General features: G+C 49.6%; 1 protein-coding gene across 4 annotated transcripts in view; it reads right to left on the reverse strand.

Annotated features, from left to right (window-relative positions):
* Window positions 1-16,837, reverse strand: part of LOC134966532 (zinc finger protein 182-like) — a 243,477-nt gene that overhangs the window by 19,450 nt on the left and 207,190 nt on the right. For 3 of the 4 annotated variants that reach the window (XM_063943335.1, XM_063943332.1, XM_063943333.1), the window contains one exon: window positions 11,571-11,675. In XM_063943335.1, coding sequence (XP_063799405.1) covers window positions 11,571-11,675 — 105 coding nt within the window. The remainder of the gene's footprint in view (window positions 1-11,570; window positions 11,676-16,837) is intronic. The other variant, XM_063943334.1, reaches the window with a different exon arrangement.

Raw genomic sequence — 16,837 nt, forward strand, 5'->3', positions numbered from 1 at the left:
TGCATATTGTAAGCCCGTGTAGAAAGGACACTGGATGTCAGTCCGGAGCCATCTGGCGGGGACCCGGAGCGTCTGTCCAGCCAGGCCGCCGCCTCCCTCGGAGAACTGAAGAACTTAGTTTCCCCGTCCGCCACCACACGCAGCCTGGAGGGAAACAGCATCGAATAGGGAAGATTCAGGTCACGAAGACGCCACTTGATGGGCAGAAACTGGGCCCGATCCTTTTGGACATCCGCTGCAAAATCCGGTACTGCCGACACCCAAACACCATTTCGAAGCAGGGGGGACGGAGTCCCGGTCTTTATAGTGAAGAAACTTTGCAATAAATGTTCACGGAGGTGCACCCGGGGGCAGAGGCCGGAATGGCACCCGCTCCACCACATACTGGGGCGTAAAGGATTCAGCGCCATACGCCTCTTTCAGCCAGGATTCTAGGAAATCCTCTGGGTGCGCCCCCTCCTCTTTTTCAGGCAGGCCCACAAATCTCACATTATTTCTGCAAAATCGACCCTCCATATCCAGGAGTTTAGTTTGCAGTGTCGAGACTTGTTGTGTAACCGCAGACACAGACCGTTGTAGGGGGCCGCTGAGGTCTTCCAAATTAGAGACCCGTGTCTCTGTTTCGCCGACCCTCTCACGGACACGCTGGACGTCCTGGCGCAACAGTGATAAGTCACACTGCAGCTTCTCCATTTTGTCCGACAGGCGTTGTTCGCTGGCCGCTATGGCCTCCAGGACATGCTGAATGGAAGGAGTACATGGCTGCATGTCCGCGACCGGGCCCCGGCCGGGGGAGTCAGATTGGTAGATGGAGAGGGCTTAGGGGATGACTGCGTCGGCTGGGCAGTAGGTTGGCGGGCAAACTTCTCCAATTTAGCCACAGCTGCGGTCTGGCCACCCCTCACCATAGTAACAGGGCCCAAGCAGTGCTCAGAGTCCCGATATTCAGTGTCAAAAAGCACAGCAGTAGGGAAGAGATGCAGTATCAGCAGCCCTCCAGAGAACAGGACATCCAGCAGTAAAACATAGAGAAGGAGGGGGAGCCGGAGGGACCTGGGGGTTATATTATAAGAGGTGCTATTCAGCAAGAGGCAAAGGACAAAAGGCAGGGCAGCTTGTATTAGGGCAAATCTTCCAGCCTGCAGTCCTTACAGAAGGGCAGAGCCACACAGGCAGGATATACAGTGGAAGCTGCAGCAAAGATGGCCGCCGGGCTCACAGTCTCACTCCCCTCTGCACACTCACCCCGATCCCGTGCACCAGGGGGTCATAAGCGGCCTGGCAAGGTTGACTTCAGGTGCAGGTGAGGGGCGCCACGCTCCCCAAGCGCTGGACGGCTGTCTTCACCGCGGGTTCGCGCGCCCGCGGTAGCTCGGCTGAACTCCGGAAATTGAGGCCGGGGATTCTCTGGCGGCCTAGGCCCGAGTTTCGGGCGCCCGCTGGTGCAGGCTGGCAGCTCCGGCAAGAGATCTCAGGCATCGCCCGCTGCCTCCCCGCAGGTGTGACGTGACCCGGCTGAAAATGGGCCTAAGAGGGGGCCCAAGGATGTTGGAAGGATTTATGAGCCAGGGAGCTTCACTACCCTGCTGCCTATCCGCTAGTCGCCGTGGCCACGCCCCTGAGTATCTCATCTTTATCAATCGTGTCAATTTCTGATGACACGCTTTCTAACCATTTTTCAATAGCGCGACTCACCCATGCGCAAGCAATTGTGGGCCTGAGCAGCGTACCATTGGCAACATAAATGGATTTCAATGTAGTTTCTATCTTTCGGTCTGCCGGCTCTTTTAGTGAAGCCGTGCCAGGAGCAGGGAGAATAACCTTCTTTGTCAACCTGGATAGTGCACTGTCTAACACAGGGGGCGATTCCCATTTTTTCCTGTCCTCCACCGGGAAAGGACAAGCTATCTGAATTCTCTTGGGAATACGAAATTTCTTTTCGGGATTCACCCACATCCCATCAAAGAGTGTATTAAGCTCATGGGAAGGAGGGAAAGTGACCTTATATTTCTTTTCTTTATAGAAATAAGCCTTCTCCTGAGGTACAGGAATGGCTTCCGTGACTTCCAGAACTTCCCTTATAGCCACAATCATATATTGTATATTTTTTTCCAATTTATGATCTATTTCTCTGGAGTCACGATCATCGACACAAGAATCAGTGTCCGTGCCGTTATCAGTATTCACAATATTCGCAAATGATCTCTTATGTGACCCAGAGGGGTCGCCTGCGGATGGAAGAACAGAGCCCTGAAAAATCACATACTCCACAGATTTTCTCCAGCACTCAGCATGAGATTCAGACTTATCTAATCTCCTATTGATATGATGCATACTATCACGTACTATCTTGGTGTGCCGGCAGCGCCACCACATTACACTTCTGTGTCCCTAAAATGGTTTCCTCCGGGAAGGAACTCCCTGCCTCTGACATGTCTTACACACGTGTACAACACACACACAGAAACACTGGGACTTATAGGGGACAGACCCACAGTAAAATCTGTCAGAGGGACACAGTTTAGGAGCAGCCAGTTCACCCCAGCGCCAGTATCTAATGCCGGTGAACACAGAATGCCCACTGACATGCAGCGCTTTTTACACAGTAAAATACACTTGTAAAGCACCAAATTCATTTGTGGCCCCTCGTTTTGCACCCTGATACTTGTAGTCAGAAGTGAAGGAGGACCAGCGATGTCTCTGCAGCCTGAGGAGAGAGAAAATGGCACTGAGCAGTGTGCTGGCTGCCTGAGGAAGAAGCTCCGCCCTTTTTACTTTCAACTTTTCATAATATTTATACTGGCTGGGGTAGGGCTGTGCCCCTTTTTGGCAGTTTATAGAGGTGTTTTTTGCTGGCCAGGGTGCCTGCCCCCCACCCCCCCTGGACCCTGCAGTGCCTGTGTATGTGGGCAGCAATGGCGTGCTGCGCTCCCGCCGGCCACGCTGTACCTCAGCCGTCACTTTTCTTGATAGAAGATCTGTCTTCTTCTACTCACCTGTCTTCTGGCTCTGTGAAGGGGTGACGGCGTGCTGTGGGAGTGAGCATCTAGACACGGCTAGCGTTCAGTACCGTTCAGGAGCTAATGGTGTCCTGTCAGCCAGAAGCAGAGCCATAAAACTCTTCAGGAAGTTGGTTCCTACTTCTGCCCCCTCAGTCGCACGAAGCAGGGAGACTGTTGCCAGCAGTTCTCCCTGAAAATAAAATATCTAACATAAGTCTTTTCAGAGAAGCTCAGTAGAGCTCCCCTAGAGTGCATCCAGTCTGCCTGGGCACATTTCTAAAACTGAGGTCTGGAGGAGGGGCATAGAGGGAGGAGCCAGTTCACACCCTTGAAAAGTCTTAAAGTGCCCATGGCTCCTGCGGAACCATCTATACCCCATGGTCATGCAGTGGACCCCAGCATCCTCTAAGACGTATGAGAAATAGTGTCTAAAGATGCATAACTCACATAAATTGAAGTCTACTTCAGGTTATCTACCAGAAAAAGAAGATCCGCCGGATCCACTACTGACTGAATAGTCTCAGCCAGTTGGTCCGACCAAGCTTCAATATACTTGATAGCCCAGGCTTACGCCAATACCAGAGTAGTACTTGTTAAGGAAAATAAGGGCTTTAGTAAATGTTCACACTTAGGGGGAAATTCAAATGATTGAAAAGTTGGTTGGGTGTCTGTTTTTTTCCTGACTATTAGATAGGAAAAAACAGACTCCCAACTGACTTTTCAAAAATATTAATCTCCCCCTTAAAGTCTGTAGCATCCTTCAATGTAGCTGCAGTAGCCACTGGGAGAAACGGCAATCAGACATCTACTGTTGGTGGAACCTCCCATGGAGCCGTATCCTTCTCAGCAAAAGGATAAGTGAACTTAAATACTGCTGGAAGCTTGACACCTATATCAGGTTTAGCCCAAGATTCTCCCAATACATCAGAAAAATGCATAAATGAAGGAAAATTCAAAACCTGCTTTTTCTTTCTGTTAAATAACCGAAGCCGTTTTATAATAAGGCTCCTTTTCCTCAACTGTTAAGGTCTGGCGAATAGCCTGGATAAGCTCAGTAACCCAAAAACTATCAGGGGAACTGTCCTCTCAATCAGAATGATCTATCCATTCCTGATCCAATACCTCTCCAATATCTGCAGAAGAGTCCTCTGAATCCTCCTTTCCTCCCAAGAACTGCACTGCCTGGGTAGGCTGCCATTTCTGAGTACCTGCCCCGGCCAACCCTAAGACCGCTTTTAAAGAAGAATAGACCTTGGAAAATCTATCCACTATGAATAGACATATCAGTGTCTATCGGGTCACCAAATAACTCAGAAGAACAGAGGTGGTGGAACCTGCTGCAGAGGTATAGGGTCTGAGGCACTAACCTCAGACTGACTACCAACATCCTACACTTCCTTAGACAGTTCCGCAATGGACTGCGCCATGACTTTCCCATCTCCCCTGACGGAGTCTCCCCAGACGAGCATTGCATTGGTGTCAATCAACCTCACAAAGGGCCCCCTGCTCCTTACTGCCTTTAAACACTTAACTGACGTTTTTTCCCCCAAAACCCGCTCAGAAATCGTCTGGGTTTCGATCGGGAACATCATCGCGACTTTAGTTTTTGGAACTCGGACAGCTGCCAGGTACACAGGGGGAGCTGGTTACACTTACCCAGCAGCTGCTATTCTCTGCGGCCGCTGGGGGTGGGGGATCCTGCCGTGCTGACCGATCAGCAATGATCCGCAGCATGGTAATCAGCAGGGGAGAGTGCAGGGAGACAGCAGTGGAGGGAAGTTTCCCTTCCCTGCCGCTGCTAACACTGTTTATCTGACTGGTCGCATCCTGTGCGACCAGGTCAGATAAAGTACTTGCAGGCCTGGTCGCATCTGATGCATCTGATGGATAAGGAGCTTGGCAGAACATTTAAAACATGTATAATGTAACTGTCCCTCGCTTAGCTTTAGGAGGTCTGTCTTTCGCATACAAACTGTTATAACAAATGGAAACAAAGACGTACAGCCTGTTACTTAAAAGAAATGTAACAATACAAGAAAAGAAAAAAATAAGAATTTACTCACCGGTAATTCTATTTCTCGTAGTCCGTAGTGGATGCTGGGGACTCCGTAAGGACCATGGGGAATAGACGGCTCCGCAGGAGACTGGGCACATCTAAAGAAAGATTTAGGACTATCTGGTGTGTACTGGCTCCTCCCCCTATGACCCTCCTCCAAGCCTCAGTTAGGACACTGTGCCCGGAAGAGCTGACACAATAAGGAAGGATTTTGAATCCCGGGTAAGACTCATAGCAGCCACACCAATCACACCGTATAACTCGTGATAGGAACCCCGGTTAACAGTATGATAACAACGGAGCCTCTGAACAGATGGCTCGCAATAACAACCCGATTTGTGTAACAATAACTATTTACAAGTATTGCAGACAATCCGCACTTGGGATGGGCGCCCAGCATCCACTACGGACTACGAGAAATAGAATTACCGGTGAGTAAATTCTTATTTTCTCTGACGTCCTAGTGGATGCTGGGGACTCCGTAAGGACCATGGGGATTATACCAAAGCTCCCAAACGGGCGGGAGAGTGCGGATGACTCTGCAACACCGAATGAGAGAACTCCAGATCCTCCTCAGCCAGGGTATCAAATTTGTAGAATTTTGCAAACGTGTTTGCCCCTGACCAAGTAGCAGCTCGGCAAAGTTGTAAAGCCGAGACCCCTCGAGCAGCCGCCCAAGATGAGCCCACCTTCCTTGTGGAATGGGCTTTTACAGATTTAGGCTGCGGTAGTCCCACCGCAGAATGCGCCAGCTGAATAGTGCTACAAATCCAGCGCGCGATAGTCTGCTTAGAAGCAGGAGCACCCAGTTTGTTGGGTGCATACAGGATAAACAGCGAGTCAGTTTTCCTGACTCCAGCCGTCCTGGAAACATAAATTTTCAGGGCCCTGACTACGTCCAGTAACATGGAATCCTCCAAGTTCCTAGTAGCCGCAGGCACCACAATAGGCTGGTTCAAGTGAAACGCTGATACCACCTTCGGGAGAAACTGAGGACGAGTCCTCAACTCTGCCCTATCCATATGGAAAATCAGATAAGGGCTTTTATATGACAAAGCCGCCAATTCTGACACACGCCTGGCCGAAGCCAGGGCCAACAGCATGACCACTTTCCACGTGAGATATTTCAAATCCACAGTCTTAAGTGGTTCAAACCAATGTGATTTCAGGAACTCCAAAACCACATTGAGATCCAAAGGTGCCACTGGGGGCACAAAAGGAGGCTGAATATGCAGAACTCCTTTGACAAAAGTCTGAACTTCAGGCAGTGAAGCCAGTTCTTTCTGGAAGAAAATCGACAGGGCCGAAATCTGGACCTTAATGGACCCCAATTTTAGGCCAAACGTCACCCCTGCTTGCAGGAAATGCAGGAATCGACCCAGTTGGAATTCCTCCGTTGGGGCCTTCCTGGCCTCACACCAAGCAACATATTTCCGCCAAATGCGGTGATAATGTTTTGCGGTGACATCCTTCCTGGCTTTGATCAGGGTAGGGATGACTTCCTCCGGAATGCCCTTTTCCTTCAGGATCCGGTGTTCAACCGCCATGCCGTCAAACGTAGCCGCGGTAAGTCTTGGAACAGACAGGGCCCCTGCTGCAGCAGGTCTTGTCTGAGCGGCAGAGGCCAAGGGTCCTCTGAAAGCATTTCTTGAAGTTCCGGGTACCAAGCTCTTCTTGGCCAGTCCGGAACCACGAGTATAGTTTTCACTCTTCGCCTTCGTATTATTCTCAGTACCTTGGGAATGAGAGGCAGAGGAGGAAACACATAAACCGACTGGTACACCCACTGTGTTACTAGAGCGTCCACAGCGATCGCCTGAGGGTCCCTTGACCTGGCGCAATATCTTTTTAGCTTTTTGTTGAGGCGGGACGCCATCATGTCCACCTGTGGTCTTTCCCAACGGTTTACCAGCATTTGGAAGACTTCTGGATGAAGTCCCCATTCTCCCGGGTGGAGGTCGTGCCTGCTGAGGAAGTCTGCTTCCCAGTTGTCCACTCACGGAATGAACACTGCTGTCAGTGCTACCACATGATTTTCCGCTCATCGGAGAATCCTTGTGGCTTCTGCCATTGCCCTCCTGCTTCTTGTGCCGCCCTGTTTGTTTACATGGGCGACCGCCGTGATGTTGTCTGATTGGATCAGTACCGGTTGGTTCTGAAGCAGGGGCCTTGCTTGGCTTAGGGCATTGTAAATGGCCCTTAGCTCCAGAATATTTATGTGAAGCGAAATCTCCTGATTTGACCACAGTCCTTGGAAAATTCTTCCCTGTGTGACTGCACCCCAGCCCCGAAGGCTGGCATCCGTGGTCACCAGGACCCAGTCCTGTATTCCGAATCTGCGGCCCTCTAGTAGATGAGCCCTCTGCAGCCACCACAGCAGCGACACCCTGGTCCTTGCCGACAGGGTTATCCGCTGTTGCATCTGGAGATGGGACCCGGACCATTTGTCCAACAGGTCCCACTGGAAAGTCCTTGCGTGGAACCTTCCGAATGGAATTGCTTCGTACGAAGCTACCATTTTTCCCAGGACTCGTGTGCATTGATGTACCGACACCTGTCCCGGTTTTAGGAGGTCTCTGACTAGAGATGACAACTCCTCGGCTTTTTCCACTGGAAGAAACACTTTTTTCTGGTCTGTGTCCAGAATCATTCCCAGGAACAGAAGACGTGTCGTCGGGACCAGCTGTGACTTTGGAATATTGAGAATCCAGCCGTGCTGTTGTAGCACTTCCCGAGAAAGTGCTACCCCCACTACCAACTGTTCCTTGGACCTCGCCTTTATCAGGAGATCGTCCAAGTACGGGATAATTAAAACTCCCTTCTTGCGAAGGAGTATCATCATTTCGGCCATTACCTTGGTAAAGACCCTCGGTGCCGTGGATAACCCAAACGGCAGCGTCTGGAACTGATAGTGACAGTCCTGTACCACAAATCTGAGGTACTCCTGGTGAGGAGGGTAAATGGGGACATGCAGGTAGGCATCCTTGATGTCCAGAGAGACCATGTAATCCCCCTCGTCCAGGCTCGCAATAACCGCCCTGAGCGATTCCATCTTGAACTTGAACTTTCTGATATACGTGTTCAAGGATTTTAAATTTAAGATGGGTCTCACCGAACCGTCCGGTTTCGGTACCACAAACATTGTGGAATAGTAACCCTTTCCTTGCTGAAGGAGGGGTACCTTGACAATCACTTGCTGTGAATACAGTTTTTGGATAGCCACCAACACTGCCTCCCTGGCAGAGGGAGGTGCTGGTAAGGCAGATTTTAGAAAACGGCGGGGGGGGGGGACACGTCTCGAATTCCAGCCTGTACCCCTGAGATACTACTTGATGGATCCAGGGATCCACCTGTGAGAGAGCCCACTGTGTGCTGAAATTTCTGAGACGGGCCCCCACCGTACCCGGGTCCGCCTGTGAAGCCCCAGCGTCATGCTGTGGACTTACCGGACGCGGGGGAGGACTTTTGCTCTTGGGAACTGGCTGTATGCTGCAGCTTTTTCCCTCTACCTTTGCCTCTCGGCAGAAAGGATGCGCCTCGAGCCCTCGTGTTTATGGGGCCGAAAGGACTGTACTTGATAATACGGTGCTTTCTTTTGCTGTGGGGTAGCCTGTGGCAAAAATGTCGATTTCCCAGCCGTAGCTGTGGAAACGAGGTCTGAAAGACCATCCCCACACAGTTCCACCCCCCTATAAGGCAAAACTTCCATGTGCCTTCTTGAATCGGCATCACCTGACCACTGCTGAGTCCATAACCCCCTTCTGGCGGCAATGGACATTGCGCTTATTTTTTATGCCAGCCGGCAAATATCCCTTTGTGCATCGCGCATGTATAAGACAGCGTCTTTTATATGCTCTACTGTCAGCAAAATATTGTCCCTATCCAGGGTATCAATATTATCCGACAGGGAATCTGACCACGCAGCAGCAGCACTGCACATCCATGCTGATGCAATCGCTGGTCGCAATATAATGCCCGTGTGTGTATATATAGCTTTTAGGGTAGCCTCCTGCTTTCTATCAGCAGGATCCTTTAGGGCGGCCGTATCCTGAGACGGTAGTGCCACCTGTTTTGATAAACGTGTAAGCGCTTTATCTACCATAGGGGATGTTTCCCAACGTGACCTATCCTCTGGCGGGAAAGGGTACGCTGCCAATAACCGTTTAGAAATTATCAATTTTTTATCGGGGGAAGTCCAGGCTTCCTCACACACCTCATTTAATTCCTCAGATGCAGGAAAAACTACTGGTAGTTTTTTCTCACCGAACATAATACCCTTTTTTGTGGTACCTGGGGTACTATCAGAAATGTGTAATACATTTTTCATTGCCTCAATCATGTAACGGGTGGACCTATTGGAGGGTACACTAGTCTCATCGTTGTCGACACTGGAGTCGGTATCCGTGTCGACATCTGTGTCTGCCATCTGAGGTAGCGGGCGTTTTAAAGCCCCTGATGACATTTGAGACGCTGGAACAGTCACAAGCTGAGTAGCCGGCTGTCCTATGTCGTCAAACCTTTTATGTAAGGAGCTGACACTGTCACGTAATTCCTTCCATAAGTCCATCCACACAGGTGTCGACCCATCAGGGGGTGACAACACATTTACAGGCATTTGCTCTGCCTCCACATCATTTTCCTCATCATACATGTCGACACAGCGGTACCGACACACAGCACACACACAGGGAATGCTCTGACAGAGGACAGGACCCCACAAAGCCCTTTGGGGAGACAGAGGGAGAGTATGCCAGCACACACCAGAGCGCTATATAACAGAGGTATATCACTATACAGAGTGTTTTCCCCTATAGCTGCTTGTATTATATATATACTGCACCTAAATTTAGTGCCCCCCCTCTCTTTTTTACCCTTTCTGTAGTGCAGGACTGCAGGGGAGAGCCAGGGAGCGATCCTTCCAGCGGAGCTGTGAGGGAAAATGGCGCCAGTGTGCTGAGGGAGATGGCTCCGCCCCTTTTTCGGCGGGCTTTCTCCCGCTTTTTGTGTTATTCTGGCAGGGGTAATTTACACCTATATAGCCTCTGGGGCTGTTAATATTGCTGCTCAGGGCGCCCCCCCCCCAGCGCCCTGCACCCATCAGTGACCGAAGTGTGTGGTGTGCATGAGGAGCAATGGCGCACAGCTGCAGTGCTGTGCGCTACCTTGGAGAAGACAGAAGTCTTCAGCCGCCGATTTTCCGGACCTTCTTGCTTCCTGCTCTGTAAGGGGGACGGCGGCGCGGCTCCGGGAACGGACGACGAGGTCGGGTCCTGTGTGCGATCCCTCTGGAGCTAATGGTGTCCAGTAGCCTAAGAAGCCCAAGCTACCACCACTTAGGTAGGTTCGCTTCTTCTCCCCTTAGTCCCTCGCTGCAGTGAGCCTGTTGCCAGCAGGTCTCACTGTAAAATAAAAAACCTAAACTATACTTTCTTTCTAGGAGCTCAGGAGAGCCCCTAGTGTGCATCCAGCTCGGCCGGGCACAGAAATTTAACTGAGGCTTGGAGGAGGGTCATAGGGGGAGGAGCCAGTGCACACCAGATAGTCCTAAATCTTTCTTTAGATGTGCCCAGTCTCCTGCGGAGCCGTCTATTCCCCATGGTCCTTACGGAGTCCCCAGCATCCACTAGGACGTCAGAGAAAAGACAACTAACCTAACTAATCTACACTACAAAACAAACAGATTTCTGTTACAATACCACACTCCCCAGCTTCAGGACTCCTCAGCAGCAGCAGCACGAAGCAACAGTAGCTGTCCTCAGTCTTTTAATCATCTCCAGGACGGAGCCTGATTAATCATCTGACCAGGAAGGATCTCCACACAGGTTACTGGAAGTATGGGTCAGATGGCTTCCACCATTACCAGATGGAGCCTCTGATATCCAGGAAAGCACCTTTTCTTGATTTCACTGTGGCTCCTGTGCCCCCTTAGAGGTAACCGGAGGTCTCATAGACCAAACCGAACCCGGCCCATGCACTTAGCTTGCCGTTCAGCCGCCCCGGAACTACCATCATAACAGGCTGCAGCGCTGGATGCAGCTGCAGCCTCCAGGAAAACGGCACAATATGGGGGACTTTAAATAATAACATAGGGTCCCAAGCACACCCATGGATGCCTAGTGACCCTCTTCCGGGGCCCAGAGCGAGATGCAGCAGGGAAAGGGAGCAGATACCGGCTATCCGGTATTTCTCCTAATGCCTGCTCCTCACAGCCTTGATCCCATAAGTGGATTTGGGACCAATATGTTTACATTTTTTTACTAGAAAATAACAAACAACCTATGTCTTCGTGTCACTTCTGCAGGCGCTAAAAAAATAACTGGGGAGCTAAGGGAAGGGGAGGGTATATAAGGGAGGGGCAGTTTCAGTAAATTAACTATTTTAGAGTCTACTACTCGGCTCCTACCTCATATCCAAGCATCAGTGCTTCCCAGACAAGACGAAAAGACAAAAACATTATAACATCATCACAGAGTGAAATTCAGAATTCCCTACTGTGTGTGCAGAAAACTTACCGATTGTGTAATTCATTCTTCCATCTAAACACACATTTTCACTATTAGATGGCAGCTCTTTTGATTTAATTCGCAGTATAACGGGTTCAATCTTGGGTAATTCTGCTGCAAGACAACAAATTCTAGTAAAAACAGAAACCTATGACATTACAATAACTTTTACTAAACTATTTTCTTTCTTGCTACATTCTGCTATTAGCCATGCATTTATATCAACAGGTGGGGTCACAATACAAGTAAAAATAATTAGCGTTATTTTGTCAGTGAGACGTATTCTAGAAACCCAATATAGGTGCTAGAAAGTTAACTTAGTCAGTAGGGGATACTGGGGTCCACATTAGTACCATGGGGTATAGATGGGTCCACTAGGAGCCTTGGGCACTTTAAGAAATGAATAGTGTACACTGGCTCCTCCCTCTATGCCCCTCCTACCAGACTCAGTCTAGAAACTGTGCCCGAGGAGACGGACATATCCTGAGGAAGGATGTAACAGAACAGTGGTGAGATTCGAACCAGCACACACAAACAAGAGGAAAGCCATGCTAACCAAACCTGAACAGGAACAGCTAAATCAACAACATTCCTTAACGAAGTAACAGGGCAGGAAACACGGAGGACTGGGCAGGCACCCAGTATCCTCTACGGACTACGAGAAAAGGATTTACCGGTAGGTAATTAAAATCCTATTTTCTCTTACGTCCTAGAGGATACTTGGGTCCAAATTAGTACCATGGGGATGTACCAAAGCTCCCAAACCAGGTGGGAGAGTGCTGAGGTTCCTGCAGAACTGATTGACCAAACTGAAGACCTCAGAGGCCAGAGGCCAAAGTATCGAACTTGTAGAACTTAGCAAACGTGTTCGATCCTGACCAAATAGCCGCTCGGCAGAGCTGTAAAGCCGAGACACCCAGGGCAGCCTTCCAGGATGAACCCACCGACCTAGTAGATTGGGCCTGTACTTTAGGAACTGGCAATCCTGCCATAGAATAAGCATGCTGGATAGTAAGCCTGATCCAGCGAGCAATAGACTGCTTTGAAGCAGGACACCCAATTTTCTTGGGATCATAGAGAACAAATAGCGAATCAGATTTTCTGTGACGAGCTGTCCTCTTCACGTAGATCTTCAAAGCCCTCACAACATCCAGGGACTTTGAGGCAGCAGAGGTGTCAGTAAGCACCGGAACCACAATAGGTTGGTTGATATGAAACGCAGACACCACCTTAGGAAGAAAGTGCTGACGAGTGCAGAGTTCAGCTCTATCCTCATGAAAAATCAAATAGGGGCTTTTGTGAGACAATGCACCCAGTTCGGACACACGCCTTGCAGAAGCTAAGGCCAACAGTGTAACAGTCTTCCACGTAAGAAACTTAATGTCAACCTCCTGTAAAGGTTCGAACCAGTCCGATTGCAGAAACTGCAACACCATGGTAAGATCCCAATGTGCCATGGGAGGCACAAAGGGCGGTTGGATGTGCAGAACACCCTTCAAGAATGTCTGAACCCCAGGGAGGGAAGTCAATTGTTTTTGGAAGAAAATGGACAAGGCTGAAATTTGGACTTTCAAGGAGCCCAAATGTAGGCCCACGTCCACACCTAACTGTAGAAAAAGGAGAAACCATCCCAGTTGAATTTCCACTGCAGGAAATTTCCTGTTTTCACACCACGAGACATATTTTTTCCAAACACGGTGGTAATGTTTAGACGTTACCCCTTTCCTGGCTTGGATCAGGGTTGGAATAACCTTGTTTGGAATGCCTTTCCGGGCTAAAATCTTCAATGTCGTCAAACGTAGTCGCGGTACGTCTTGATAGACGAATGGCCCCTGTTGTAGAAGATCCTCTTGCAGAAGTAGAGGCCACGGGTCTCCAGGAGCATCTACAGTAGATCCGCGTACCAGTCCCTTCTTGGCCACAATCTGGAGCAATGAGAATTACTTGAACCTTTTACCTTTTTATTCTTTTAAGAATTCTTCGGATCAGTGGAAGAGGTGGAAACACAAACCATTTGGTAGACCCATGGAGTCACCAGAGCGTCCACTGCCACTGCTTGTGGGTCCTGTGACCTGGAACAATACCGCTTTAGCTTCTTGTTGAGACGGGAGGCCATCATTTCTATTTGTGGAACACCCCACCGATGTGTTAAAGACTCGAACACTTGCGGGTGAAGGCCCCACTCTCCCAGGTGGAGGTTGTGTCTGCTGAGGAAGTTTGCTTCCCAGTTGTCTACTCCCCGAATGAAGATTGCCGACAGCGCCACCGCGTGTCTGTCTGCCCAGAGGAGAATATTTGTTACCTCTGACATTGCAGCTCTGCTCTTCGTTCCGCCCTGTCGGTTTATGTACGTTACTGCCGTCACATTGTCTGACTGAACCTGAATGGCTTGATCTCGAAGAAGATGCGATGCTAGTAGAAGGGAGTTGTATATGGCCCTTAGTTCCAGAATGTTGATCGGAAGAATGATTTCCTGACTTAAACCATTTTCCTTGGAACTGTTCTCCCTAGGTGACTGCTCCCCAACCTCTGAGGATTGCGTCTGTGGTTAGCAGAATCCAAGTTAGAATCCCGAACCGTCGACCCTCGGTCAGGTGAGAAGTCTAAAGCCACCACAGAAGAGAAGTCCTGGCTTTTGGCGACAGACGTATCCTCTGGTGCATGTGAAGATGCGATCCGGACCATTTGTCCAATAGATCCAGCTGGAAGGGCCTTGCATGAAACCTTCCGTACTGCAGAGCCTCGTAAGAGGCTACCATCTTCCACAGAAGGCGAATGCATAGATGCACCGATATCCGGGTTGGTTTTAGAACATCCCGCACCATTGACTGGATTACCAATGCCTTTTCCAACAGAAGGAATACCTTCTGTTCCTCCGTATCCAGTATCAGCCTCCGTGTTGGTTCCAGGTGGGATTTTGGCAAGTTCAGAATCCACCCGTGATCCTGGAGTAGATGGGTTGAGAGGGCAATGCTGTCCAACCTCTCCCTGGATGGTGCTTTTATCAGAAGGTCGTCCAGGTAAGGTATTATGTTCACTCCCAGCTTGCAGAGAAACATCATCTCTGCCATTACCTTGGTGAATACCCTCGGTGCCGTAGAGAGGCCAAATGGCAGGGCCTGAAACTGGTAGTGACAATCCTGTAGTGCAAACCTTAGATAAGCCTGATGAGGTGGCCAAATCAGAATGTGAAGGTACGCATCCTTGATGTCCAGAGACACCAGGAATTACCCCTCCTCCAGACCTGAGATTACCGCTCTCAGAGACTCCATCTTGAACACCCTTAAATACGGGTACAGTGATTTGAGGTTTAAAATGGGCCTTACCGGACCGTCCGGTTTCGGTACCACAAACAGGTTGGAGTAATAACCCTTGTTTTGTAGTTGAAGTGGAACTGGGACAATGACCTGAGTCTGAACCAGTTTTTGAATTGCTGCCTGTAAAGTCATACTTGCTTCCGTAGAAGCTGGTAAGCCTGATTTGAAGAATCTGTGAGGTGGGAATTCCTGAAACTCCAGTCTGTATCCCTGGGTGATGAGATCTATGACCCAGGGATCCTGGCAAGATGTTGCACAAACGTGACTGAAATAACGTAACCGAGCTCCCACCTGCCTGTCTCCCAGGCAGTGCGGACCACCGTCATGCTGAAGACTTTGAGGAAGCAGAACCAGAGGTCTGATCCTGAGAACCTGCAATTGCTGATTTTCTAGGTTTACCTCTACTACCTTTGAAGGCTGTAGAACCTTTGGATTTGCCTTTGAATTTCGCTGTCCGAAAGGACTGCAGAGTAGGTTTTGCTAGCTGGGGGCGCTGCGGAAAGAAGGTACATAGACTTACCCGCCGTAGCCTTGGATATCAACTTATCCAGTTCATCTCCAAAAAGGACCTCACCTATGAAAGGTAGATTTTCCACTCCTTTCCTGGAATTTGCAGTCCACTGGCGTAGCCACAAGCCCCTGCGTGCTGACACTGCCATGGCAGTGGTGCGTGCGTTGAGCAAACCAATTTCCTTTATGGCCTCCAACATAAAGTTAGCAGAGTCTTGAATATGTTGCAGGAGTAAAACTATCTCCCACCTGGGTAAGGTATCCAATCCGTCAAGAAGGTTACCTGACCACTTTGCAATGGCTTTAGTTATCCATGCGCAAGCAATAGTGGGTCTCTGGGCCACCCCAGCAGCACTGTATAGCGATTTGAGAGTGTTCTCAATCTTGCGGGCAGCTGTGTCCTTTAAGGATGCTGCCCCAGGAACAGGTAAGACTATCTTACGTGACAACCTAGATACCGATGCGTCCACAATCGGCGGGTTTTCCCATTTCGTTCTATCTTCCAGAGGAAAGGGAAAGGACATAATTAATCTTTTAGGGATCTGAAATTTTTTGTCAGGGTTAGCCCAAGTTTCTTCAAACAGGGCATTCAATTCCTTAGATGCAGGATTTATTTTTTACATTAAAATAAGATTCCTCCTCTACCTCCGCCGTCTTGTCGGGAATGTGCAGGACATTTCTGACAGCCTCTATCATGGCCTGTATGCGCTGTGATAGGACAGCATCCACACCATTCGCATCCACTTCACCCTCCTCTGATGTATCGTCTGCAGTATCATCCTGCATGAGCTGGGCCAGAGTACGCTTTTGTGGGCAAATGGCGGGGGTTTGAGACGCTGGTATGGGAACTGAATCTTTATTCATCAGGTCATCCACAGACTGTCTTAAAAATGGCGTCTCTTTCTCATTATGGGATAATTTAGTAGAAATATTGGATATCATCCCTTTAATGGAAGCGAACCATGGGGGTTCTGCCCCACTAGCCTGAGCATGAACACTATTCTGAGTACAGGGTAGTGAATCTCAGGGGGAGGAAAGACACTCAGCTGTGCAGGAAACTCAGTCCCTGGACATGATAATGTGAAGGGACACACACACACAGAAGGTGAAAACACAGTTTAACCCAAAAAGAGCCCTCAGAGATACACAGAAATCGTAGCCAGCCACACACAGCGCCCTTATAGCCAAGTTAATTTAGCTGGGTCGCCCTTAATAGGGCTTAGTATACTAACACCCCCACCACCCCTTCTAAGACCCCCTGGTACCGCTAAGGAGACGTGGAGTCATTGTGGTGGAGCTGCGCTTCCCTGTGATTCCTGTCAGTGTGAGCTGCAGAGGGAAAATGGCGCTGGTGAGCTGCTGGATCCGCTCATAGTGAAGCCCCGCCCCCTTGATGGCGCTCAGCTTCCCGCTTTTTTTATACTGGCCTGAGGTAATCTTTATGTCTAA

This window comes from Pseudophryne corroboree, chromosome 10 (assembly GCF_028390025.1).
Source record: "Pseudophryne corroboree isolate aPseCor3 chromosome 10, aPseCor3.hap2, whole genome shotgun sequence".
NCBI classification, from domain to species: domain Eukaryota; kingdom Metazoa; phylum Chordata; class Amphibia; order Anura; family Myobatrachidae; genus Pseudophryne; species Pseudophryne corroboree.